The sequence below is a fragment of the Lynx rufus genome, unplaced genomic scaffold (assembly GCF_022079265.1).
Source record: "Lynx rufus isolate CCGP_SWC_20201006 ecotype Redwood Valley unplaced genomic scaffold, mLynRuf1.p SCAF_7, whole genome shotgun sequence".
NCBI classification, from domain to species: Eukaryota; Metazoa; Chordata; class Mammalia; order Carnivora; family Felidae; genus Lynx; species Lynx rufus.
In genome coordinates this window covers 10,337,661-10,364,595 of record NW_025814889.1, presented here as the reverse complement: position 1 = coordinate 10,364,595, position 26,935 = coordinate 10,337,661, and the positions used below count along the sequence as shown (strand labels likewise).

Genomic DNA, 26,935 nt, shown 5'->3' with positions numbered 1-26,935 from the left:
GAGGGTTAAAGTATATTCTTTTTCCTTCAGATTTGCCTTGCAGAGTTTTCTTCTTTTGGGTCTCAACCAATGGATAAAAAAAGTAGGAAAGACAAAAACAAAAACAAAAAAAGATGTATTGGGGGGGGATCCAAATTAGAAACACCCCGGAACAAAGAAAAATGATGACAGTATAAAAAGTTACCCACATTCCAGATAGCTCTGGGTAGAAAGGGTTAAAAGTTCAAAACTTTCTCACCTTAGAGGTTTCCATATATTATGAAGAAAATACATTGTGAGGTTGCCGTCACAGCATTGATGTGCAGAGCGGTTAAAAAAGTGAGACATGGGCACTTATACAATGTCTTACAAAAAACATCATAGAGAAATAACAAACAATAACAATTTCAGGCAACAAGACCACAGGATAGCAAGTTAACAAACTTTTTAACCTCTTTTTTTTTGTTTTTTGTTTTTTAAATATTAGGGATTTATACAAAACACATAATAAAATACCCATGTTATCAAATTACTTCTCACAAGAAACACACTGAAGCTCTAGGAAGGAAGTACCTTTGGAATTTGGCACTATATATTTTCACTTTTTTTCTTTAAAAGAAAAAAAAATCACATTTTGCTGAACACAAACACATCTAAATAGTCCACAATAAAAAAAAAAAATGACATCAATGCTTTACAAGCCAACACAAAACTTATTCTGGAATAGGTTTTTTTTTTTTTTCCCCTCACATGAAATTTTTTTTTTAAGCAAACATTTTTTTTTGAAATTCTTTAAGTAAACCAATTCTAAACTTGTCTTATCAACAGAGAACATTAAGACCGTAAGACTCATGATGAAGCCACAACTTAATTCACAGAAGCACCAACGTAACACAGTTTACAGTAACCTTTCTCCTGTACATTGAAACAGTATAAAATATAGGTAATTTCATGTGCATTAAACCATGGATTGTCTAACTGTGAGTCAGTTCAGCAAAAGGTGACACAAATAGGTAGCATTTGCCCCAAAACAGGGTAAATATTTTTCTTATACTAATCTACAAAAAGTGGTTCTATATATATATCTTAATGAGAAAGTGAGCCACCTAAAATGGCCTTATCAAAAAACTTTACACTGCCTGAAAAATGTAAAAACTATTACAGACCTCTAGAGACTTAAAATCAGACAGTTTTTTTCTCAAACTGTTTTTGGAAGTAGTCTGTTAGAAACCAACATTCTGTGTCCCTGGACACATATTGCTATTGTTACCAGTGACCGGGAAGAATGCCAATCCCTGTATAATACTTTCAAGTCTGTTTTATGAAAAGAAAAAAAAAAATAAGAAAGAAACGTTTTTGCCACAGGTTTTTTCTATAATTAATTTGTCTAATAATAAATTTCAGTCTTGCATGAATGCAGCAATGTTTTTCACATTGACTTCCCAGAATTCAATAGCTAGATGAGGTCACATGCAAATTTCAAAGGTCAAACTAGATCAAAGGTCAGTAGGAGAACCAAATGTGATGTGAGGTCAGAAAGACATCAGAAACAATGACGGGACGATGAAACTTTTTTTTGAGACGCCACAGGGACATGCTAGGCAAACGGTGAACTAACGGGCATGAAGATGTCTAGGGAGAAAACAAGGGAGAGTAAAAAGTTACACAGAATCTACGCAGCAGCAACAAAATCACTCTTAAGGGTGCAGGAGAAAAACTAATGCAAATCTTAGGTCATTAGGGAGTCTACGAGCCATTCGCGTAATTTGCATTTCTTACAATCTTTATCCACAGCACAATGGAACCCCAAGAGAATCCATCCGGAGGAGGAGAGGGGATGGATTCTGGGTGTTTTGGGATGGGGGCTGGCAAGGGACAAGGGGAGAGGATCCAGTTTCAACGGATGTAACATATGGGGAGAGTCAGACGACTGAGCTGTAAACTAGATAATGGAAGTTACGAACAAAATAATCAGACAGATACGAACAACGAGAGGATAAAGCATGAACTGTAGGCCTAGGGTTCAACGGTGAAAAAAAGCCCATTCCTAGAACGATTCCTCTAGAGACTACTTCAAAAGGATCTAGCTAGCACAGAGAACTGCTCTTTAGGTACCCAATAAGTTAACAATAGGCAATAAATAACTTCCATTATTTCTGAGGCAGTAAAAATTTTGTACAAAAATAGAAATGCTTTTTTTACAAATAAAATTTACAGGCCTGTGGCTTTCTTTTTTATTTATGTATTTATGTATTATTTATTTATTATTAAATTTATCTTTCAAGAAACATCAAGTATTTTCACTCATTTTTATTTTATTTTTAAACCCTGTAGCTTTAAGAAACAGATCTCTAAATCTTTTTTTTTTACATTAATCCTTTCTAAAAACTAAAAATAAAACAACGAAATAGACAACCAGTGTAATAATCTGACCAATAAATGTCATGTTTCTTTGAACCCTAAAATAAAATCCTACTTGTTAAAACAGAACCAAATGTAGTGGAAAGACGTTTGTGTTGTTTTAAGTGCTTCTCCTGGCTTCTCTCTTGCGCTACGCCACCACCTTAACCTCTAAACGGTTGGCGCCCTCCTCGAGGGTGGGCGCGGACAAGGAGGGGTGAATTCTCCAGGCAGTGCTCTGGGGCACCAGGGGTCTCAGAGTTAGAATTGCACATTAGCCTTTGTTTGCCTTTTAAATTCTCAAGATGTCATTTATTTATGTGTGTTTTTCTTAAAAAAAAAAAAAAAAAAAGCAAAACCGAAGAAACAAAAAACGAAAACAAAACAAAGGTAAAAGGAGATTCAAATTGCAAAACAAAGGAGAATACAGTGGCACAACTGGAAGAGGAGTTTACTCAATAGAAACAAGGTAGCCCGAGTTTTAATTATGGCGAACGGGGACGGGGGGAGTGGGAAGGGGACATGGAGGCCTTATTGTAAAAATAACCGTCTCTCTTGGTAAAAGTTGGCAATGTGGTCCTCCTCTGCCTTTCCTGTTGAGAACAGGCTGGCTTGTGGGACTTACCCTAAGAAAGCTAAAATAAGAGCAGGGAGCCTCTGGGGTTAGGATCAGTAAGGTTTGCTGTCGTTTTTGGAGCGCTTCAGCTGGACCTTCAAGCGTTTCATGCCAATCTGAAAGCCATTCATAGCCTGGATAGCAGCTTGTGCAGACACCGGATTGTCGTAGCTAACAAAACCTGGAAAACACAAGGGGAAGGAGGGTGGGACTCAACATGGAGAGGGAGCAGGGCGTCACGGGGTGGCTGGAGAGTTAGCGGAAAGTGGTAGGTGATGTGCACGTCCTGTGGGCTCCGTGCAGCGCCACTCAGCTCACTGTGTGCCTACCATGTACGGACACGCGGTGTTTATGGGCAGCACCGGAAATCTCCACTGAGAAGCAGGGAGAAAAGCTGATGCATCACGGCAAGAAAAACCGTCTGTGAAAAGCTACATCTCCAACTCCCAGCCTCTTTTGTTTACCGAACCCTTTTGAGAGAGCCCCGGGTTCCCTGAAGTGGTGCTCATGGGAGCATAGGGATACATACTCCAGGGTTCAAAGGGCCCCCCAGAGGCTCACAGGTCCCAACCCAGTGAGGTTTAAAGGCAGGGCTGGTGACGGTGCCCTGCAAAGATCCTGACTTTCATTCCAATTCTCCATCTGTATCCACAGAGCCCATACCCGTTCCTCTGTCGGATGGGGTCAGTTAGTGAATTAACTCTGGAGTAATTTATACTTGGTTTCTAACATTGTGGAGTTATTTCTGGGAGGAACCTAGGGACCCAAGGGAAATGCTGGGCCTTTTTTCCATAGCTCAACTTCCATTTTCAAAGCTCCAATGAATTCAACAGACTGGAAATCTCTGCCTTGCAACCTCTAAGAATATTAAGAGTGAACAGCTCAGGGCATAAGAACCACCCTAACAGACTTCCTGGCATCTTTCTCTGTACCAACACTCACCACCAAAATGGCAGGGAGGGCAGGCTTCTGACAAAGAACCAGTGATGCTCTGCAAAGACCCAGAAACAATTCTGATCATATGGTTTGTTCAGACACTGGGGGTGGCAGGATACACGCAAAACTTTCTTTAGTTAATGCCGGTGTAAAGCTGTTGAGCTTGTACTGTCCCTACTTGGGGTTGAAAGGAAGCCATTATATGGAGTGCATCTTCGCTCTGTTAAGAACGTTCTGTATTAGGCTTCTTCAACGGATCTACTATTAAAAGTCTAAAGCTAAAGAGAAAATTCCTTTACAAACTAGAGGAGGAAGACAAGGACATAAAATATACCTTCAGCAGAGTTCTCAGCTGATAAAAACGAGCATATGGTGTAATGCAGCAAAACTTTTCCTAGTCAGGCTGTATTGCAAAATGGGGGTATAGATTTTTGACTAAATCCAATTCCTGGTATGGGTGATCTTGAATCCAAGATTTTTGCTATGATTTTCTCTTTTCCTTCTAGGTCTTTATCCAGAAGCAGCAAGATAGTTAAAGAATAGAAATGGATCAAGGGTGAAATGGACAACGAAACCTGGCCACGAGGTTAGTTAGCATGGAAGAATGGGGTACCAGCTTATGACAACTCTGGCCTCCCCTCTCCCCACCACCATTAGGCTGGCTCACTGAGAAACATAGGTATGGGATGCTGTAGTTTGTGACAAAAATTGAAAACAGTGCGTAGCATTGCATACAATTGTCTGCTGATATTCATAGGCGGAGGTTGATTACACACTGGTTGAATAGTTTGTGGGCTGATATAATCTCTTTTCAAGGCTGTACATATTTTCTTAAATTCAGACCCTGAAGCACAATCCCTTTCCAATCCCCAGATAAGCCCAGGACATTGTTTAGCAGTGAGTATAAAAATCTGGTTCAAAACCTTGTGCAGGAAGCTCCTAACGGTAAGCTACCCAAGTGCACACTCACCCCCTATGTAACCACTTACTTTCCACTTCACTCGCTCACGAACCATCACAAGGGGGTTTATGTAGCAGAAGCCATAGTGTATTGAGTTCAGGCTGACAGCCTTTCCAGTTGGGTAAAAACAGTGACTTTCAGTGGTTGCCATACTAATTCCCCTAAACACAGAGGCTTCAGACCTTGCTGGTTGATAGCACAGAAATTAGAAAGGTGTTATATGATAATGGGGTTTTAGAAGCCGAAACACTGTCTGTAGATGAGCTGCCCATTACCAGTGAGAAGGATCTTAAGTTTGAGTACCACCCCTCCCACCTCGCTGTTTTTGTTGATACCATTCACTTTCATTTGCGTTTCCACTGGTCTGTATCTATTTCGCTTTGTTTTGTACGGCTACTGCCTACTACCCACGTGAATTACTAAAGTGGAGGAATGATTCAGGCAAATGTTCTATTAAACTGGGCCACGACTTGTCAAGTGAATAATATATACTCTTAACATTCTGGCCTCTAAACCACTTTGGGGGCCCAGAAGGGTTCAAAAAGTAAAACACGAAATAGATTTAATGAATGCTGTGCTTTTGCTATAAAACATCAGAGCAAGTAGAGAGCGGGCCTTACTCTCTCAGGGAGGAAACACTGCCCCAGGAGGCAGGGTCTGGGCTCCTTGAGGAAGGAGGTCAAGCCACCGAGGACCTGAGTTTTCCAGCGTTCTCGGAATTCCTGTAACTCCTGTGCTCTGCCTCCACTCATTCAATCCCCGCAGATCCTGTCATTGCAAATTCTGGCTCCTGAATCTTAGCACAAGCAGCATTTCATGTGACTGTGAAATACCTCCACGGCCTGCCCCGGGGCTCAAAGAGCTGTGGTGGGCAGCGTAGCCCCAGGCCTGCTGTGACGGGATGTGCATTCTCGTGAGGGTTCATATGAGTGTATGTGGTGTTGAACAGGAGCCTCCCGGTACGACATGCTACCCAAAGCCACAGTGGCTGAATCCTACTGGACCCAGAAGGGCCTGGAAACCGTGGCAAAGGGTCTGTAGTGCCCTTCTGTATCAGGGTAGCCTAAACTACACTACAGTCCGTTAAGTGTATTTCCATCTGCTAAAGCTGGCTTCAGACCTTGGGGCTTAAAGAAATTGCTGCTGCTCTATAGTGAAAGATGATTAGATGTATGGCGCAAGACGCTCTAATAGCACAGGATACAGCAATACCTAATGCATAGGCATTTAATTGCCCAGATCTTTTTTATATAGCCCCTACCTCTGCTTTTGATTACACGACTTTGCCCCACCTGCTTACATGGACCCAGAAAACCGGGAAACGGCCCCACCCAGGGAAGGCCCTATCTGGACGTCCAAATGTTTGCCATTTACAGTTTCCTTCCCATGACTCCTCTCTTGGGAATGAACTGTGATATTCTGGCTTGGTTTCTTTTGCATACCAAAGCACTTGCTCAGATTGGTCTGTTTGTCAATGAAGACTTTAGCAGAGATAACATTTCCAAAAGGCATGAACATCTGCAGAATGTCCTGGTCTCCAAACTCCTGTGGAAGGTGGTAAATAAAGAGGTTTGCACCCTCTGGACCTAAAGAGGAAAAAGAAATCAGAGTAAGGTATTCTTCGCTTCTTAGTTCCCCAGGCCTCTTCTTAGGACTGCTTTAACAACAGGCTAAGCGTGTGCCTTCCTCTCATACTAAAGGGAACGAAACAGATGTATACATGTCAAGTGCTGGTATGTCTTTCAAGATGGGAATCACCTTTCAGATGTTCCAATTTCCAGAGACACTGGTCTGTGGCTCGTATTTGCTTAGGGCACATAGTTTTAGTCTCTTCTTCGTGGGGATGAGGGTGGCTGCCGTAGGGTAGAGCTGGTGAGGAGAATGCAGGTGTGGGGTTTTCCCGGGTGGCTGTGTTTTTGTTGTATGTATATACTGTTTCTCGGGAGTTGAGAGTATCCTGTGTTTTCTAAGCAAATTGCAGCAATTTAGAGTAATGGATATAGCAGTAATGTTGCTTGGATTTCTCAATCATTTACCTAATTATCCATCCAGTTTTGATTTGCCAAATCTCTTAACACAGAGTCTAATAATCATTTTTATTAGAAATGACTGGCAATGAGTCAAAGCAGGGAAAAATAGGTAGCTAGAGTTTCACTGGCGTGATAGGAATTATACCACTGGGGATTAGCCTTGGAAATGAACGCGCAAGGTTCCGACTCTAGTCAGAGACTGAACTCATCCAAGCTCCTCACGCTCCACTGTCACTCTCCAGAGAAACAAGAAGCAAGGGCAGAGTAGGAAAGGTCTTCTAGCTATGCTGGTTAGAAAGGTAGGCTCTCCTAAGTGTCTTCCCGTGCACTCTCCCCTCTCTCTATAGCCACCTGCACAAGAACCATCTGAAGGTTAAAAGGAGCAAAAAAGGAAAAGGAGGGAATCTGAATGACCTGGTGGGAGGTACCCATCTTCTAATATATAACCAGCAAGAACACTTTCTAGGCTGAAGGCTGCCTGCGGTGGTTACAGATCTTCCCCCCGCTGGTTCTCAGAGGCCCCGGGGCTAGATGCCTCTAGGATGTTCCAAGTTCTGGGCCTGGTGTCCCCTGGAACCAGCACTGCCCGTGGGGCGGGGACAATATATGGGTCTATGAAAAGTAAACCTGGGGTAAAAGAACTTTGTGAAAATAAGAGAAACATCTTCATAAAGAAGAGTCAAACCAAGTTTCTTCCCACAAAACAGGAGTGTTCTAATGCGTAGGACTTGTCACAAGGAAGTCGTCTTGAGGCAAATGTCTAAAGCCACACAGGTGAAGCCTTTCTTATTTAAGTGCCAACGTGACCACTTTAATTTTCGGTGTCACAGGTTGCACGGACAAAGCCATGTTCCAGTGCAAAGGAGGCAGTCTGTATTTAAAGGGACATGCTTGCAGGACTTAGGGCCCCACCTGTTTCCTGGGTTAAAAGAATTCTTAAGCAATCCAAACTTAATATGGATAGATGTAAAACCAAAACAGTAGAAATGGGTGCTCTGAGTGGTCCTATGCCAGGCACATCTTTTGCAATAAGTATATTGGGCAAATCTGGTGCCATCCAGATTTCATATTCCTTCTAGATAAAAGATCCAAGTGTACAAATGAGGATTTAGGGGACCCACTTTGATCTGTGAAGTCATCTCAGCTCCTGAAGCCTGGGGAGAAATGCAGTTTAATGTGCTCTGACAGATTTACTGGCCATGCCTGGATCATCCTGGCATTCTAGAACGCTAGACATTCTGATTGTATCTGAGCCAGAGACGGGGACCAAGAAAATACAAAATGGTAAATCTAAGGAGGTTTTGTCTTCTTGTTCGCTATTTTCTCAGGTAAAACTGCCACCAGCATCTCCTAGTGTATGACCCCCCTCCCTCCCTGTTTTTTTCTTTACCCAGCAACAGTTTGATTTTGCAAACTGCCAAAATCGTGAACACTAAAACAATCTGAGGGTTCCCCCTATGTATCCACCTCTACGTTTAGTAAAAACCTGACAAATCACACATTCCTTGGAGTTTCCTAGTACACATTATTTTTTTACTTCCTAGAGTTGCTTACATGGTTGGCCCCAGCTGGGTGGGTGCTCACATTTTGTATTTCTCATGGGGCACCTGGTCTAGCATGGAGTGCTGGGGTATCTGTGTCAGCCAGCCTACACCCACCAGCTTCTGCTCAGGCCTCCAGAGGCTCTACCTGTGTGTGTGTGTGTGTGTATAAGCGAGAGACTTGCCTCCTGTACATCAGGGAGGATAGGAAGGTATAAAGAAGGTCAGAGGGTATTTAGGAGGGACAGGAAAGGTGGTCAGTGTTCCTCGTCAGCTTTCAGAAGATTTAGCTGGGCAAAATATCAAACCTACTTTAAAAAACAAAGCCAGGGGCGCCTGGGTGGCGCAGTCGGTTAAGCGTCCGACTTCAGCCAGGTCACGATCTCGCGGCCCGTGAGTTCGAGCCCCGCGTCGGGCTCTGGGCTGATGGCTCAGAGCCTGGAGCCTGTTTCCGGTTCTGTGTCTCCCTCTCTCTCTCTGCCCCTCCCCCGTTCATGCTCTGTCTCTCTCTGTCCCAAAAATAAATAAACGTTGAAAAAAAAAAATTTAAAAAAATAAAAAAAATAAAAAACAAAGCCAGCCTGGCTCATTTTCCTCTGGGAAAATATACACTAGGATACATGACTAAACACATCACTTGATGTTCAACTCTCTTGACTAAAGAACAAAACTATGGAGTAGAAAGGCTAAAAATCTATTCAGTAGTGGAATTCATCTTTTTTCTTCTTCTTCCCCTTTCCAGTATAATGTGCCTTGAAAACAACAATTTAGGTAAAACTAATATTAAGATGGTTTAAATTTCTTGAGCACACATCACTGGGTGAGAAGAAGGTGATCAGAGGAGAGGTAGGAGGAAGTGGGAAATGATTTAAAAACACTCAACAAGCCAAAAAACACCACCAACCACAAAAATCAAGCACTGAACCTTGCTACTGGTAGGCCCGATACCTAAATGTCAATAATCATTCAGTGGGTGGCCATTCTTCATGTTAATCCCCGAGAGTGAGCTACTGCACAGGCTATCCTGAGCCTACTGCACAGGCTATCCAGTGTCAAGGCATGGACACTGGGGGCAGTGGAGGAAGTGTTTGGGGCCTAGACTTCACCCTTGCACTGTTACATGCTGAGGCCACCGTGACTCAAGTTTTTCAGCGACAAGGGTTATGTAGCTTGCTGGAAGGCCCTGATGGGACAATGGAGAAGTGACCGGCATTCTCTAAAAATCATGTAGGGACCTGGCTTTTATGTTCTTTTCTGAGAACATTCTTATCTCATATACACCTCCTACCACCCTTATTTGTCACTATTTGGGTAGTTAGATCCTGGACAAAGGGACCTCAGTGCAGGCTTTTCTTGGGGAAACAAGGCATATATGACATGCAGTCTCCCCACACCTCGGGAGACACAGTGGACTGAACAGTTGTGCAGCTTTTTAAAACAGTCACAGCTGAGAGTAAAGAAACTTTCATCTATCTTTCACTTTTAACAATCTCTTAAGATTAGAAAAAAATCTTTTTTTACACATGAGTCTCTTTAAAGCTGTGTCCCTTTTAAGGTTCACTTTATAAAGTAAAACTATTCTATTTCTTGTAGAACACCAGATTTCAAGTCGAAGTTTGCACACAAGAGTAGTTTGGAACTGTAGGGTGAGGATAAAGAAGGGGAAGAAATTAAAATGTCTTCAGTACTTCCCTACCGTAGCTTTTTCCACCATACTGTAACAGGTCAGAAAGAGAATAAACATAATGTTGCAGATTTTGCTTTAAAGAAACCAAAAGGAAAAAGGGAAAAAGACAAGCTGTCCCTCTCTGGACTGGCTCATGAACTATTTTACAATTAGCTTTAATTCATTCTTAGTATTAACTTCCTGATACTCAATTTGCCTTATTGGCAGAGGAGCAAGACAATCGGTCACTTAGTTACTTGCTCCGAGGACCCCCGATTAAACACGGACCCAGTCGATCCTAATGGTGGATCTGGTCATCACCCTGGAAAGCCTCGCCTACCTAGAGGCAGGCTCCATGGTCCCAGGGCTACTGGACGCTGAGAAACCCGGGATGTGCCTGAGAGCGCTTTGCCCACAGGAGACTCTCCGTTCACCCCCTGCACTCATGCGGAGTTGAGATGTAAGGGGAGAAATCCTAGATGGTCCGCGCCGACTCGGGAAAGGGGGTTCCTGCAGCGTTTTGAGGACAGCAATTCCTAAGTGATTGCGTGTAAGGGTGCAGTGGGGGAGAAATCCATATTGGGAGGTAAATTAAAAGAACGAAAAATTCAAAGATAAACGGACAAGGCTGAACAGGAGGGGAGAGAAGATTCAAACCAATGGTTTAGGCCTGTTAAGTTTCTTAAAAGGAAAAAAAAAAAACCCAAAGACCCGAAAAAAAAAAGAAAACCACCACAAACCCCAGGAAGAACAGAAGTACGCTAACTGCCCTCTCGTGACGCCGGCCCCATCTAGCTTCTCCGAAGGCCGCCGCCACGGTGGGTGTTGCCCGCCGCGCCCGGGCCCGGGCCGGGCACCTACCTTCCTTCTGGCTGCCCGCGGCGCTCTGCTGCTGCAGCAGGCTCTGGCTGTACAGAGTGGGCAGCGCCGCGGCCGCGTACTGCTGGATCCCTGAGTAGGCCTGCGTGAGGGCGTCCATGGTGCCCGCCGTGCCATTCGTCAAGCCCGTGGCGCCAAGTCCTCCGTTCAGAGCCGCCATACCTGAGAGCATTTGAGCAACTTTACAAAAAACCCAACAATAGAGAAGAGAAACAGCACTTTTCATTAGTGCTTTCCAAAGGAAGTTAGAGAATCATTTGACACACGTACAACAGCAAGTGCATGCAGCCGGCACACCAGTGAAACCGACACGGAAGGAAAAACACAACGATGCAGGAATACATCAGCATGATGGTAAACAGACCACGCCCCCCAAAGCCCCCTGAGCAATGACACCCTCACTCCCTAAGGCCAGCGATCAAAACTCACAGAGGCACTACCGACAGACAACACGTCTCCATTCCATGCGCTGTGCTACTGGCAAGTCCCGCTATCTTTTTGAAATGAAAGCCTTCTCCTTGGAGCTTAGAAGCTTGGAAAAAAACATTAGTGACAGAGGCTTGTAACATCTGTACACTTCAGTCCACCTCCTGGGCCCTCTGAAGGGCCAGGGGATGGCTCACGGGTTGGAGGAGAAAGGGGTAAAACTGGTGTCCCTAGGCCATCTGACGAGACGGTCCTGGAGGCCAGCTCTGTCCTCGGTGAGCCAGCGTGCGGGCAGCGCCCTTCCGGCTCTACGAAACAGCGGAGGGATGGTGTCAAGGAGGAGGACCTCAGGGAGAATACGCAAGCTGATAAGAATTAAGGCGAGGAAAAAATGTGGACCCTTACTCTAATTGCAGAGAACCAAAGCTGCTTACGTAGTACAAGGGGCTCAAAAAAGAACGGGGCCATCTTTAGCAGCGAGTAGACGCGTGCACACGTGCAAGGATTGATCAGTGCCCACGTAACCGGAGTTTCTACCCACGAGAGAGCTCCAGGTCATGCTTTTCAGTTAACTGAAGGGATACTCGTGTCTGTAAGCTGGATCTTGGCCAGCAACGGATGGGAACTGGATGCTGTCCAGCACCTTTTTCTTGGATCCTGGCTGCGCTTTTGCTCTGTTATGGTTGCTGACTGTGCCACATTTTCCCCGGATATGGAGTCAAAACAAGCAATACTTTTATAGAGTGTTAACTTTCATATGAACTCAGGAAATGGAAGAGGTGACATCATAATTGCTTTTAGTTCCCTTTGTGACTGAGACATTAAAAAAAAAGAGGTTTCTGGGAAGAAATTATTGAAAACATTAATGAAACACTTGAACGGATTAGGGCTATTGATAAGGGCTGTTAAAACACCTGAGATGACCGACTGAAAAAAAAGTGGTAAGGAGTCTAATGAGGATAGAGGACTAAAGATGCTTAGAAATTATACAGAGGAATCCAACACTAGAATCATGTCACCATCCATCAGTGCTCCTGCCTGCCATCCACAGGAGACAGAGCAGGTGGGGAATGTTCTTACTCTCGACACGACTCTGTTATTCTGATAACTTCATCTCTTAGGTTAGAAGGAGTCAGACCATGGCCTAACAGCAGAGGAAATGCGTAGCGCCTCGGGCCTGGTATTCTCTGGGGGGTGGGGGGCTTGAGGAGACACAGTGGGCCCTAAGAGAAATTACCAAGCACAGTGTCCTCGGTACAGACACGGCATTGGGCCGGGGTGCTGAAGAGAGTCTGAAGCACAGGAGAATGGAATAATAAGCCTGCAGAGAGGAAGTCCTCGCAGGCAGATCTAGCAAATTCAAATTAGGCAAAAAGGTGTTGGCCAGCAGAGGTCCTGAGGACTGTGCTTGAGGTTTCTTATTGTGAAGGAGTCTATTCTCTTAATTTTTTTCAGTCATGGAAATAAATGCTGTTAAAGAGCTTAGAACTAGTGTGGCCTCCTAATTAATCCCTCAAGACACCAGCTAATCCCATTTACCTCACCCAGGCTTCTCTCTTCCACCCCTGCTATTCCTACGGCTGCCAAAGGGCTGGGGGGTGATTTCTCTTTCTCCTCTGGTCTTATTTTATCCTCACCTCCCAACATTGGTGTGAATGCAAAGAAACATCGGTGTTTCTTTTCTAGAGAGGCGGGAGGGTGTAAAATAACTCCGGAAGAGCTGGGCACAGTTAAGTGCCCTGTGTTTTTTATTTCTGTCAGGCTGTTAACAAGTGCTAGGGATACAAGTGGTTGCGCCACGTGGCCCAGCCCTCCAGAAAGCTGGATTCCCGTGTAGGGGGAAATTCTAGTAAGAGTGAGTGGTAACCTTGCACTCTACTTACACCCTGGGGCAAGGGTGCATCACAGCCCGCAGGGCCGCGTGGAGCACAGCCGAAGACCAGCTCGGCTGCCATCCACGTCTCCGAGTCCCCTTGCCGTCACTGGAACAGAGCGCCGCCACTTGCTGGTACCCGGTCAGCTAAGGGCCTTAAGAGTTTGCCGGCCCTGCCACGTAAGAGCCTTCGGAGTGCCTTCCTTCGTAGTTTCCGAGGCCCAGCTTCTCCAAGAGGTGCTCCTTCGCTGCAGTGGTCTTTGGTGCCCCTGACTCCCTCCTTCTGTGGCATGGGATTTTTTTTTTCTTCTTCTTTTTAGTCATCCAGGTTAGGAGAATTTTCTTCTCTTTCCCCCTTTTCGCCAATTGTTCCCCCCCTCTTGAAACACAGAAGCAGCATGAACTTCAGTGCTCCTGAAAGACCGGATGGGTTTCAGGACCAGAATTGTTGTGAGGCTTCCGGCACATCGCCGCTGTTCTGCCTACACTTCACAGTGGTTGACTGTGTTTTTGGACTAGATCTCAGGGCAGATCTCCTTTCTGAAGGGTTGGCTTGCTTCAACTGATTCCATGCACGTGGGAGGTAGCCGTGGCCGGCCTGACCTGCCTGAGGTGGGGAGGGAAACGGTATCGGAGGCATCGAGCAAAGGGGGTGCTGATGTCAAAGAGGGGACTAGCAAGGGCTCTCCGGCTTGGGGCTTTCCTTCTTCATGGTATAACCACCCTTTTGAGCAAAAAATAAGTGTCAAAATTCTGACAAGCACAAGTGCAGTGAGAATATTTAAAACCAAAACTATCCTGGAGATTCTGGGGGTATATGGTTGTCAAAGACAAGGTACAAGAAGTAATTGATTACCTTGTAGAATTTGAAAAAATCACCCAGGGAAGATTTATATTAAATAATTATTGTCAAAGATAACACCTGTCAGTTCAGCTGCTGGTATCTGATTACATGTAAAAACTGTGGGCAGTAGAAAAAGAAGTTTGAAGAAAGTTCAATTGAATAAATGCTTCCCCTTAAAAGAGTAGGGATTTTCTTTCAAAAAGCCAAAAGGATCAGTCATTTCATCCCATGTAATCTAAATTCCCACGCATGCTGTTTGGATGAGGAACAAAATGACAGATGTGGCAACCTCAACAAGGGGAGGTCTCTGCGCATGGGCAACAAAGTCTGCATACCCTGCCTGTGAGACGCTTTAACTCTCCAAAGGTCCTCAACTGAGAGGGACCTGAGGAGCTGTGAGACGCCTGAGTAAATCTGCAAATGACACAGAAGGACCCACCAGTGTGAGCAGGAGCACTTTTGGTGGACACTGTGAAGATGGTCCTGAAGGCAGAGGCGGAAGCAGCGTAAGTGCCACCCCCCCCCCCCCCCCCCCCGCAAAAGGGCAAAAGTGAGGAATGGATTATATTCCTGTAGGTTTATAATCTATTTCCTGGGATGTTTTCCTTGCTGTAGACAAGATATACATCCTCCTAAGCTGCAAGCTGATAAGAAGTGTAAAATGTCTAGAACCATGGTAGAGGAGTATGAATATGCACTTAGCGGCATTTATATGTGTGTTTGTGTTATTATGGTCACAAGTGTGTATGAAGTTGTATGTGCCTATATGTGTATCTACCTATGTACATTTCACATTTTCCAAGAATACAGATTGAGAGTGATTTTATAATGCATACTTAAGAGTGACAAGCCAGAATAATATGCCCCAAACATCTTTTCTCTCCTTTACATAAAATACGGTTGACTCTTGAACAAGTGGGGGTTCAAATGAAAGTCTCTGTGTGTTAATTTTTCTCCCCCAAAACTTAACTACTGATAACCTACTGTTGACCAGAAGCTCTTACCGCTAACATAAATAACACATATTTTGTACATTATATGTATTATACACCGTATTCTTAAAATTTAAGAAAATCGTAAGGAAAATGACCACACATTTGTAGTATCCTTACAGTATTAATTGACAGAATTCTGCATATAAGTGGACTGCACATTTCAAACCTGTGTGTTCAAGGACCAAGTATTTCCACAAACACTATTCATCAGGTACTTGTGCCTGATTATATTCTGATGATCCTAATTTTAAGGGCTGTATGCTAAGCCATTTGGAAGAACGAGGTTGATTGGAACAAGGAAAAATAAGTGTGTCACCTGACATACATTTAAATAGAGTCAGACACAGACTTTTGGGCAGTTGTGTCTACAAAAAATATCTTCTTCGTCTTAGCTTAGATCTTACTACACAAAACATGCCTGGAGAACCCTCAGATAATCCAGAAGTGAATCACCCACATTCCTTACTTATGATCTTGACAATTTCTGCTTTTAGCTTTAGGGTTCAACTGTACTTTTTTAGCCCCTCCATTCATGAATGTATGGAGCAAGGAAAGGGACATCAAACTTGAACACTTTAATTTAGCTTCTTTTCTTCGACCCCAAACTTTATTTTAGGAGGAGTGAAGTGAAAGGGGTAAAATTTATAGGAAGATGAGTTTGGGAATTAATTGGATTCCGTCTACCTACATTCTCCTGGCTCCCTGGTCCCTGGGAAAGAGGACTCTATTCAGACAGCCAGAGAATTCTTTCAGTACCAAGTAACTGTTCCTGGGATGGAGTAGGGTAGGAAACAGCAATGATATGGAAACTGTGGCCAACTATTTCAGAAGCTGCCTCTATTCCGGTACCCATTTCTTGAGTACCTTCTCTGAGAATTTTCCAGTAGGACAGGTAGCATCATCATGTCTGTTTAGGCAGAATGGTCTGAAAGAGGACACTATGTATTTTGGGTTTTCCTTGGTATTTGAAAAGAAACAAGTATCTGCTCCAAGCCAACGTTGGGATTGTTAAATAGCTCTGTGCTAGTAACACTTACCGGATCAGAAGGAATGTGGTTTTGTTTGTTCATGGTTTTTGGTTTAATTAAACACTTTTCCTGGTTCACACTGTTTGGTAGGGACTGTTCGAAATGAGACACATTTTTAACTCCCCATGAACTATACATACCTGTATTACTCCAATTGCAAACAATTTAAAAAACAAAACAATTTAATAAGCCTGTTGTCCTTGCCAGAAGCAACATCTGTATGACATAGACCCCACACAAGAACTAGTCATAGTCTTGGCCATTCAACACAGTCCCTCTATAGTCCCTCATGGTAACGATGGGAAAATACCAGCAAAGCACAACAGACGAGGATGGAGAGAGGTGGACACACGGACCCGAGACAACACACAGCAGTCATGAGCACGTGCTGAGGAGGACAGCCATTCCCACTGGCCTGTTACTTTGCAGACCAAGGACAGGACAGGCAGGCGATCAAATCAAAGTCCTTGTTTTAGGGGAACTAGGTCCTGGGGCAAGAGAAGCAGCATGAAGGGATGTGTGTAAACACCCATGTCTGCAACCAAGGGGGAGGAAGTGGGTTGGAGCGTCTGCAGAACAAGGTCAGAAACAGGAGTAAACGTGATGAGGGCTCCTGGGCTGCTGGAGGTGGGCAGCTGGAGGCCGTTTTACTGGAATAAGACATTCTGTTGTCACATGATTGCCACTTAATACGCTATTTGCTAATCAAGAGCTATCATATCTAGAAAGAACGATCCCCCCCACTTTTTTTTTTGCCTATGGTCAGATGAAACTCAGTCCCAATTTTTGTTTGTTTTTCCCAGAGCATCTGAACAAAAGTGTTTATTAAAACTTGGAAATTTGATGAGGTCCAGATTTTTTGTTTTTGTTTTGCTGAAAAAAAATGGTAGTATCTGATCACCCCTTGAAAACTGTTCACTTGTTGAGTCATGGGGTAAATTAACTTGCCAGGGACCCTTTCTTAAAGCTTGAAGCAGGCAGGTGCTGTGTTGCCTGCACTGCATGGAAGATAACTGGGCCCCCAAATCAGAAATCAGATTTGCTCTGGGCTCTCCTGGGCCTGGCTACTCTTAACTCAGGACTGAACTGAGGGAAAGGCAAACGAGATGTCCCTTCTGTGCGTGGAGGGTCAGTTCTCCCCAGTGTAGAAGCCAGTGCCGAGCACAAGCCTAAAACATGACTTTATCCCCCACAGCTCTAACGTGGCAGAAATGGCCAGGCTATGTGGGACGGAACCTGGAGCTCTCCAGGGAGTCCCTAGGTTTTGGGCTGAAGTACTTCTGGAAGTGAGTTGCCTCACTCTGCCTCAACCTGCCATGGTGACATGAGCCTCTTCAGAGATGAACTGCTGTTGAGTGAGCCGTCTGTGAGCGCTTAAAGACTCCACACGGTACCACTGCCAGCCGGGGCCTTTTCCACTCAGCCTTATTTCCTCCTTTCCAAGGCCTCGTGCTTCTCTATATAGGTCATCAATCTTTAGAGCAAGAGGGTACCAATAAAATCGTCTAATCCAGAACTTCCAGTTTTCAAATGGGACTCGGAAGCCTGGGGTGGGTGGGCAGTGATTTGCTGAGGTTTCTGCAGGTGCCTGCCCGATTTGGAACTGGACCCACGTGTCCACTTTTCTATTAAAACACACTGCCTCTCAGAAGAGGAGAACCAAAGCACGCCCCTGTGAAAGCTGCAACTAGCTGTCAGCCACAGAAACCTACGAGTGAACGAACACACGTTCTGAGGATTAGAAAAAAGCCGGGGCGACGAGGGCTGGGTCCCTTTGAGGCAAAATGAATGTAGATCGCATGTGCCTAGCGGGGTATGTGCTCCTCCATCCCAAGCTTTAGTTCTCCCTGTTACGTATCCTTTGCGGTTCAGGGCTGGCTGACCATTTTCCGGGGAGAATTTGGGGGAAGGCTGTCCACCAGAGCAGCAAATACTCACTGTTTATGGTACCTGCTAGTGCATTAATATTATTCAGTCCGACAGTGGCTCCCGCCAGCCCTTGCAGAGTCCCAAGAGAGGTCAGAGAATTCATGGCCGCACCAGCACTGGAGTTGGGGGTTGAAGCAGCCACTGAAAAACAAAACGAGACAGGAAAACGGGGAGAGAAAACACAAGATGAGTGAAGGCCAAGTGGCCCGGAAAGTAATCGTCCTCTCCACGGCAGCTGGAGCTGGGGGCTGAACTGCGAGCCACGCTTAACGCTTCCCATCGGAGAGACACACGTGGGGCTGTGCTTGGGGGCAATTCTGACGGTTAGGTTTGGTGATTCAAGTAAGCCATCACAGCTCTGTTCGGCCAGTCAGTGAATATGCCCACTGCTCGTTAGTGGGGGTGAATCGGCAAACAGGAGGCCGTCTTCTGGGTAGGCTGCCCCCCACACCACCCCCCCCCACCAGCCACAGGAGGGCAGCCTCAGTCCTGCAGGCCGAGGCCTTCTCCTGTTCACCAGTGACTGGCACAGAAGGGGGTAGGGGGTGGGAGTGAATGGCAGTCCTTGGTTTTCTCACTGTTTCTGCTTCAGACTCGGCATTTTCTTTTCTCACTGAAATTCTGGAAAAAAAAAAAAAAAATCCTACATCTTCCTGAATTTGACAGAAGACTTCAGGGCCCAGGCACTGGTGGTAACAGGGTGAGGAGTGGTAGGAGACAAAACCATTTTGCTCCAAACTCTCTCTTACCCCCCAGCCTTTTAGGTAACAGCTTTACTGACACATCACTCACATGCCATAAAATTTGGCCCTTGAAGCATGCAAGTCAGTGGTTTTTAGTATGTTCGCAGTTATCCAGCCGCACCACCATCTAACAGAATATTCTTACCCCGAAAAGAAAGCCATCCTTGTTAGCTGTCATTCCCCGTTCCCCCCACCACTTCCTGTCTCTATGAATTTGCTTAGTCTGGATATTTCATGGAGGTGGAATCACATAATTTGTGATCTTTTGTGACTGCTTCCTTCACTTAGCAAGACGTTCTCAAGATCCCTCTGTGTAGGACGGGCCAGGATTTCATAGCAGAGTAATACTCTGCTGTATGAAAACACTGCATTTTGTGTATCCATTCATCAGTTGTGGACATTTTGATTGTTTCAACTTTTGGGCTAGTATGAATAATGATGCTATGAACATCTAACACAAGCTTTTGCATAGCCATAAACTTTCATTTTCATTTGAGTGCGCACACACACACACACACACACACACACACACACACCCCACACACCATACCCAGGAGCAGGACAGCTGGGTAAGATGATAACTTCCTGCTTAACATTTGGAGGACCTGCTGGACTGTTCTCCAGAGCAGCTGCACTCTCTGTCCCTTTGACACCATTACATAATGGCGTCTGTAAGTAGTATGTCACGTGTCTTACATTTGTATACACTTGTACGGCTTCACACTCCGCTGACTTTTTCCAGGGACATCACTTCGCTTTATCCTGGTGACGGAGGTGAAGGCTGAACTGAACTCTGACCAGCGCTAAAAGCAGCACCTGGTCCTTTTCTAGCTGTGAGATCCAGGATGGCCAGGAACTTCATCCATCTCCTGGAATGTTCCTGCTCAGCGGGAGCTCATCCTTCCTCTGCCTTCAGAAACCACAAACAGCACTGCTTGAAAAGCACCTTGCTTGGGATCCCTCTGGGATGAGGCCAGATCAAATGCCTAAAAAATGAATTCCTCACCTTGTCACATTTCAGTCCAGGTAGGCCATTAGCTTCTCACACCTCATAATGCATATCTCTTTTTAAAAGAAAATGATATATAGTCCAGTGTCTTTAGTCCTTTTGTATTATGAAACTTTTCAAATACACAAGAGAAAAACATGACAAACTCCCATAAACTCATAGCCACATTCTAGAATATTTGAGAAGCAATTTAATCTATTTTTTTTTAATTTTTAAAAACATTTTATTTATTTTTGAGAGAGACAGAGTACAAGGGGGGGAGGGGCCAAGAGAGAGGGAGACATAGAATCTGAAGCAGGCTCCAGGCTCTGAGAGTCAGCACAGAGCCTGATGCGGGGCCTGAACTCGTGAACCGTGAGATCATGACCCGAGCCAAAGTCGGATGCTTAACGGACTGAGCCGCCCAGGCGCCCCTTCTCAATCTCTATTTTAAAGCCAATTTCAGACCTTCTGTTGTCTCTCCCCTATATACTTCAGTATGTAACTCTAAAAACTGTGGACATTTTTTGAAAACTCAAAACCAGTATTACACCTCACAAAAATAACAGTAGTTCCTTGGTTTTATTATGTAATAATACCTTGTTTAGGATTTTTTCGTCTATGTACATGAGTATGATTGGCATTTATTTTCCTTCCTGTGTGTCTTTAGTTTTGCTAATAAGCTTTTGCTAACCTCATCAAATGACTCAGGCAGTGTCTTTATTTTTGCATTTTCTGGAATAAACTGTAAAAGATGGCAATTATTTCTAACTTCAATGTTTCATAGGATATGCCAGTAAAAATGATGTGGACTTGATATTTCTTCATGGGATGATTACATTTCCTTAACTAAGATTGTTCAACTTTTCTTGTTCTTCTCTAATCAGTTGTATTCAGTTATAGCTTTCTAGGAACTTATGTATTTAAGTTTTCAAGTTTATATTGGCAAAAATTATTCCTAACATGCTCTTAATAAATGTTTAAAATCGGGAACATTTACAATTAAATCCCATTTCTTTGTCTGCTTGTGCTGTCCGTTACTGAGAGAAGCATGTGAAAATCTCCCACTGTGGTAATGCCAATTTCTCCAGGTAAATATGGACATTTTTGGGAATACATCTTGAAGCTATGTTACTCCTTGTGTAGATGTTTGCAAATTATTGTATCTCGTGGTGCAATCAACTTTTTGTGGCAGCTCTTATTTCCAGTTTCTTCTTGAAGTCTGTTTTGTATGATAAAAAATAAAAGCATCAGATTTTTTTGGTTATTTGCATGATGTATCTTTCACCATCGTTTTGCTTTTTGTCTATTTCTGCTCTATCTCTTATAATCAATATGTAAAGAGGTTTTAAAAACTACAGCCTAATAATCTAACAGTCTTGCAGTAGAAATGTTTAAATTTTGTGTTCTATGTCCTGCCTATATTTTTTCCTCTTCTTTGTTGCCTTCCTTCTTAGGACTATTATTTACTTTTTTTCCCCCATTCCATTTCCCCCTCTGCTACTTTGGAGGTAATGTATATTATTTCTATTCTTTTATTTATTACCATAACGATTTTAACAAACATAACTTATGAAAATCAAAGGTAATCATTACCTTTATTTCTTGCCAGAACATTTGTGAGAATGTTTCTCCATCTGTGGACTTTTAAGGACAATTTCTAGAGATTTTAAGTGGTTGACTTTCACAATTTTTACCAGTAATGGTGGTTTCACGGGGTAAAGGGTTCACAGGTATCCTCACATTACCATTCTAGAAGTATTCCCCTGGTGTCACCTAAAATTGTGTGAAAGTTTTTCAGGCTTTTATTACTGGCTTCGAATCAGAACACGCATGAGGGATAGTTTTTACCCCTCACTCACTGGCACAACAGTGTGGGAAGGGCTATAACATGGAGACTGACACTAGATTTAAGTCTCTTTTTCCATGGGAAATAGCCCAGAAAGGAGGACTTCTGTTTCTGGCAGTTTATTGGTCTAGGTGACCAGAGGGACTCGGGGCGGGGGGGGGGGGGGGGGGAGTAAACACCAAAAGAGTAACAAGCACTATAAGATATCTTTTAAAATATTGGTAATCATATCAACAGTAATGTAAGACAGATTAGGACACGGTGCTGAGGTAAATTAACTGTCAACTTAGAACATCCAACAAAAATATATTTTGGAAACTAGGACAAAATAAATAATTGTCATATAAAGCTAAGACTTTTTAACCAGTGGACCCTCACTAAATGTTCTGTTGGATAGGATTCAAACTAAAGGAGAAATGATCCCAGATGAAAGAAGGAATAATAAAGCAAAGGAAGTAGTTAAATATGCAGGCAGATTTAAATAAATGCTATTTATATAAAGTAACAGTGTACTGGGATGAAACACACTGGAGCTAGAACTGCAATACATGACAATGTGAATACACCACACATGGGTTGGGAGAGAGGCTCTTCTGAATTAAGCTAGTTTCTTCTTCTTTACCCCTCCCTCCCTCCCTCCCTTCCTTTTTGAGAGTAAGTGGGGGAGGGTCAGAGAGAGAGAGAGAATCTCAAGCAGGCACCATGTTCAGTGCAGAGCCTGATTTGGGGGCTCGATCTCACGACTGTGAGATCATGACCTGAGCTGAAATCAAGAGTTGGCTGCTTAACGGACTGACCTACCCAGGCGCCCTTCAGTTAAAGTATTGTAAGGTCCTTGAAAGAAGATATTCAGGTAAATTTGCAGAATCTCAGAATGAACAGCAAGAGTCTGTGGCATTTGAGCCACAGCCTGCTCCCTCCCTTTCAGCTGCTCCTCTCCCACTTCCCCAAGGTCAGTGTATGTAATGGAAGCTCAACTCCAGGTGGTTGTGGCCAAGGAGCTAAGGGCTTCTTCTCCCCACAGGTCCAAACCTAGGGCTATGGTTTCTCCCAGGGAAGGGCAGGCCACTGGCATTTTTAACCACACCCCTGGCTCTGTCTTATGGAAGCTCTGTTCCGGGCCAGGAAGTGTGGGAGTCCTGTCCTCAAAGTAGCCTCTGCTCACTGAGCAGGCACCAGAAACTGTGTTTGAGAGGGTCCAGATACTGTACTTAGCAGACAAACACATCAAAACAGGTCCTATAAATATGTTCAAAGAACTAAAGGAAAACATGCTTAACGAAAGGTGTGATGACAAAGTTGCATCAGGCAAAGAATACCAATAAAAAGGGAGATATTATAAAAATGAACAAAATGGAAATTCTAGACTTGAAAGGTAAATTACAGAAATGAAAAATTCACTGGGGGCTCAACACTAGATTTGAAAAGGCAGAATAACAAATGAGTTTGGAGAATGATGTAGATCATGCAGTCTGAAAATCAGAGAAACCACAATGAATAAAAAGGAACAGAACGTCAGAGGTGTGGCATGCCATGAGATACAGGAGTGTACAGATACTGGGGGTACCACGAGCAGAGAAAAGAACAGAAAAAATAGCTCAACAACACAAGGACTGCAAAGTTCCTAAACGTGACCAAAAACATTCATCTGTATATCCAAGAAAGTCAACAAACTGCAGGTAGGATAACAGAAGAAGATCCACACCCAGACATGTGATAGTAAAAATACTGAAAGCCCAAGATGAAGAAAAAAAAGTCTTGCAAGGAGAGAGTGGACAACATGACTCATCGTGTAAAAGGGGATCCCAAGAAGATTAACACCTGGCTTCTCAGCAGAAACAGTGGACCAGAAGGTGGCATGGCACACTGCAAATGCTGAAAGGAGTAAAACACTATGAAGTAAGAATTTTATATCCAGCCAAACTATCTTCGGTAAACAAGGGAAAAATAACATTTCTAGATGAACAAAAACAGAATGTGTTGCCAGCAGTCATTGTATTACAAGAAATACGAAAGCAAGTTCTACAGGCTGAAAGCAGGTAACCCAAGACAATAATTCAAATCCCTACACACATACACATGCATAACACCAATAAAGGTAATTATGTGGATACTTATAAAAGACTGTATAGTTGCATTTTTCTTTTCTTCTCTTAATTGATTAAAAAATCAACTGCCTAAAGCAGTATGTATATTAATTGTATCATTGAGTCTCTAATACACAGAAATATATTTGACATTTTAAGCACAAAGGAAGTGGGTAGGGGGACAAAGTTGTATTGCAGTGAGGAAATTATACCAGACAGTAACCACAAGAAGAGATGAAGAGAACCGGAAATGATAAATAAGGAGGCTATAAACAAACTCTAGAGATACATGTACCTGCTCTCCTTTTTCTTTCAGTTCATTTAAAATATATAAAGTAATAACTGTAACTATACATTAAGTTTATAACATACAAAGACATAATATGTATATAAATAGTAGAAAAAAGGGGAGGAAAGGAGAGTTATGTATAGGAGGCATGTTTCTGCATCTCATTGGCATTAGGTTAGTACATATCTGAAGTAGGTTCTGATAAGACAGGATATATGTTGTAAACCCTAGAGCAACCACTAAGAAAAGAAAATTCAAAAATATGGATGAAAATCACTGAAGAAATTCAAACATTATACTAGAAAATATTCACTTAATGCAAAATAAAGCCACAAAGGAGAAACAAAAACTGAAATACACAGAAAGTGAAAAGTAAATTTATGTCACATATAAATGCAACCTGATAATATTAAATGTGAATGAAGTAAACAATCCAATCAAAAGGTAGAGATTGTTAGACTGGCTTAAAAAATTATAAAACAAAACCTAGCTGTCTGTGTTGCTTATAGGAGGCACACTTTAGATTCCAAGACACAAATAGGTTGAAAGTAAAAGGATGGAAAGATAAATACCATGCAAACAACAAACTATATGCTATAATGAGACAGAAGAGTTTTGCATCAGTTTCAGAGAGAAAAAGAAAAGTGGGTCAACTGCTTGCATTGCAAAGGACCTTGATACACTTCCATGAACATCTGTGTCTTTGTCCGGATGAAATACAGCTCATAAGAGAACACTACTACCAGTGGGTACGTCAGAAAACCCTCATTTTATTCAGCACTCTTTTTCTTTATGCCCTCAGACTCTTCACTGAGATCTTTCAGAAGGGAAAGGGATAGAAAGGAATAGGATAAGGAGAGCAGATATTCCTCAGACAGCACAGGAAATGATGGAGATGTGAAAATGAAGCAAACTGGGATAAGGTGTGGAGGGAGCCAGCCGAGTAATGGATCAGAAGAGTCTCTCATTCATCTGAGAAACACAAGCTACCGTTATCAGAAAGGCCTCCAACTCCATTGCTGCTCACATCACTGATGAAGCAGAGGTGCCAAAGCACTAAGGTCAATGACCTGGAGAAAGTGCCTATCAGTTAGGGACACCAGCACATTACTAGAAAGACTTATGACACCAGTCGTCATGCTGCTGTGCAGTATTCACTGTAAGTGCTGGAGAGGAAATATATGACCGGACCTTAATACCTCAGTGTCTGCAACTTACATTTTCCAGACCTTGTTTATAGCACAGACATCATTAGTCTCTCATTCTTTCTGCTGCTCCCTGGGTGGTCACCCTGCATCTCCTCTGGTGGCAGAAGGGGATCATGAAAGTTGAGGTTAGCATAGGCATCCTGGAGAAGGTCAGGGGAAAGCTTCCAACATGGCCTCGCAGACACCACAAAGTGAGACTACTGCTCTAAGCAACAAACCATTACAATCTCATTACCCCCGTTTACAGACAGAAAACCGGAGTCACAATGGGGCTGTCGTTGAAGCTGAGTGCTCTGGACTCAACCTTTCCTCTTCTCCATAAGCTTCCATTTCAGCATTTTTAAATGGGAGAAAAAAGAACACCCAACTTAAAAGGTTGTGAAGATTGAGTAGGGTGATCTAGGTAATGAACCTGGCACAGTGGTACCATCTGGGGACTTTCAGATCATAGTCCATTACTGGGTACACACCGAACTGAGAGGACAAACCTACATAGGACGTGTCTTGTAGAACAAGGAAGGAGGTAAGCTTCTCTCCAATCTCTGCCTACACAGCTTCAGTTACTGATGACTGGATGGCCATTGGTTCTGTTTCTGCTGGCTGACCCTCCTCTTCCTCACCACCAGTCACAGAGAAAAGCCTGTGTGCAGGGCCCAGGCCCCTCTCCCTCTTCAGCAGCCATGTCAGGGACTACGGGCCGTAGATGCGGCCTGCTTTCACTCACCCAGGGAAACCCAGAATGGCCACGGGCAGACTCGTCTGTCATCTACGTCTAGCTGGAGCTTCACAGGGGGCAAGAGGGGGCAGGAGCTGGGCGACATCAGAACTGGCTGACCTCAGACTGTGGGTGATCTTTCACACCCTCCATGTCTGTAAGATGGGCTTGAGGAAGAGGTGGGTTTAAGCCAGTCTCTGCTTTGTGTGGGTAATTCTCAGTTACGGTGGTGAGCAGCAAGCTGGAGAGAGTGTACCGTAGATGTAGACAGACAGACAGACAGACACACAAACACACACACACACACGAGCCATGGACGCATAAGGGACAGGAGTGAGGTGGGGAGCTGGGAAATTCAGCAGGCCCACTTGTCACTGATAATACAAACAGTATGCAAGTTAGAGGTCTCTTTAGGTCTTGGTTTGCTATTTATTTAAAACCGCAGGAAGACTGGATACAGTCAAGTGGGCCTCTTAGTATGTGGTTGAGGGCTAGACCCAGTAGAAGGGTGGGGAGTGGGTGAAGGACACAAGGGACAGGGATCAAGTGTGACAGTAAGACGACTGGACCAATGGGGCGCCTGGGTGGTTCAGTCGGTTAAGCGTCCAACTCTTGATCTCAGCTTAGTTCATGATCCTAGGGTTGCGAGAACAGGCCCCTTGTTGGTCTCTGTGCTGACTGTGGAGCCTGCTTAAGATTCCCTCTCTCCCCTCCTCTGCTTGTGTGCTCTCAAAAAAAAAAAAAAAATTACAGAAAAAATGCTGAGTGAACTAAGTAACTGACCTTGAAACGAGAAGACCCTGTGTGCCCCACAGCTTCAGACAATACTCTGAAAATTCACCCCAACTGGAGTCTCATTTGGAAAAGATGGCTCAACTGCGATCTAGCCACCTTTAAGAATCTTTTTAATTCTAGCAAATAACCGCTTTAAAGCAAAAAGCCTCAAGTTTGTC

General features: G+C 43.8%; 1 protein-coding gene across 7 annotated transcripts in view; it reads right to left on the bottom strand.

Moving 5' to 3' along the window:
• Positions 1-338: 338 nt before the first annotated feature.
• The window catches only part of CELF2 (CUGBP Elav-like family member 2), a 308,512-nt gene continuing 281,915 nt past the window's right edge, over positions 339-26,935 (bottom strand). For 2 of the 7 annotated variants that reach the window (XM_047065057.1, XM_047065061.1), the window contains exons 10-13: positions 18,125-18,244; positions 10,991-11,188; positions 6,335-6,478; positions 2,358-3,176 (exon numbers count right to left, since the gene is read on the bottom strand). In XM_047065057.1, the coding sequence (XP_046921013.1) occupies positions 3,049-3,176; positions 6,335-6,478; positions 10,991-11,188; positions 18,125-18,244 (590 nt within the window). In that variant the 3' untranslated portion in view covers positions 2,358-3,048. Of the gene's footprint in view, positions 1,612-2,357; positions 3,177-6,334; positions 6,479-10,990; positions 11,189-18,112; positions 18,245-26,935 lie in introns of those variants that run through there. The other 5 variants (XM_047065058.1, XM_047065059.1, XM_047065060.1 and 2 more) reach the window with 5 other exon arrangements.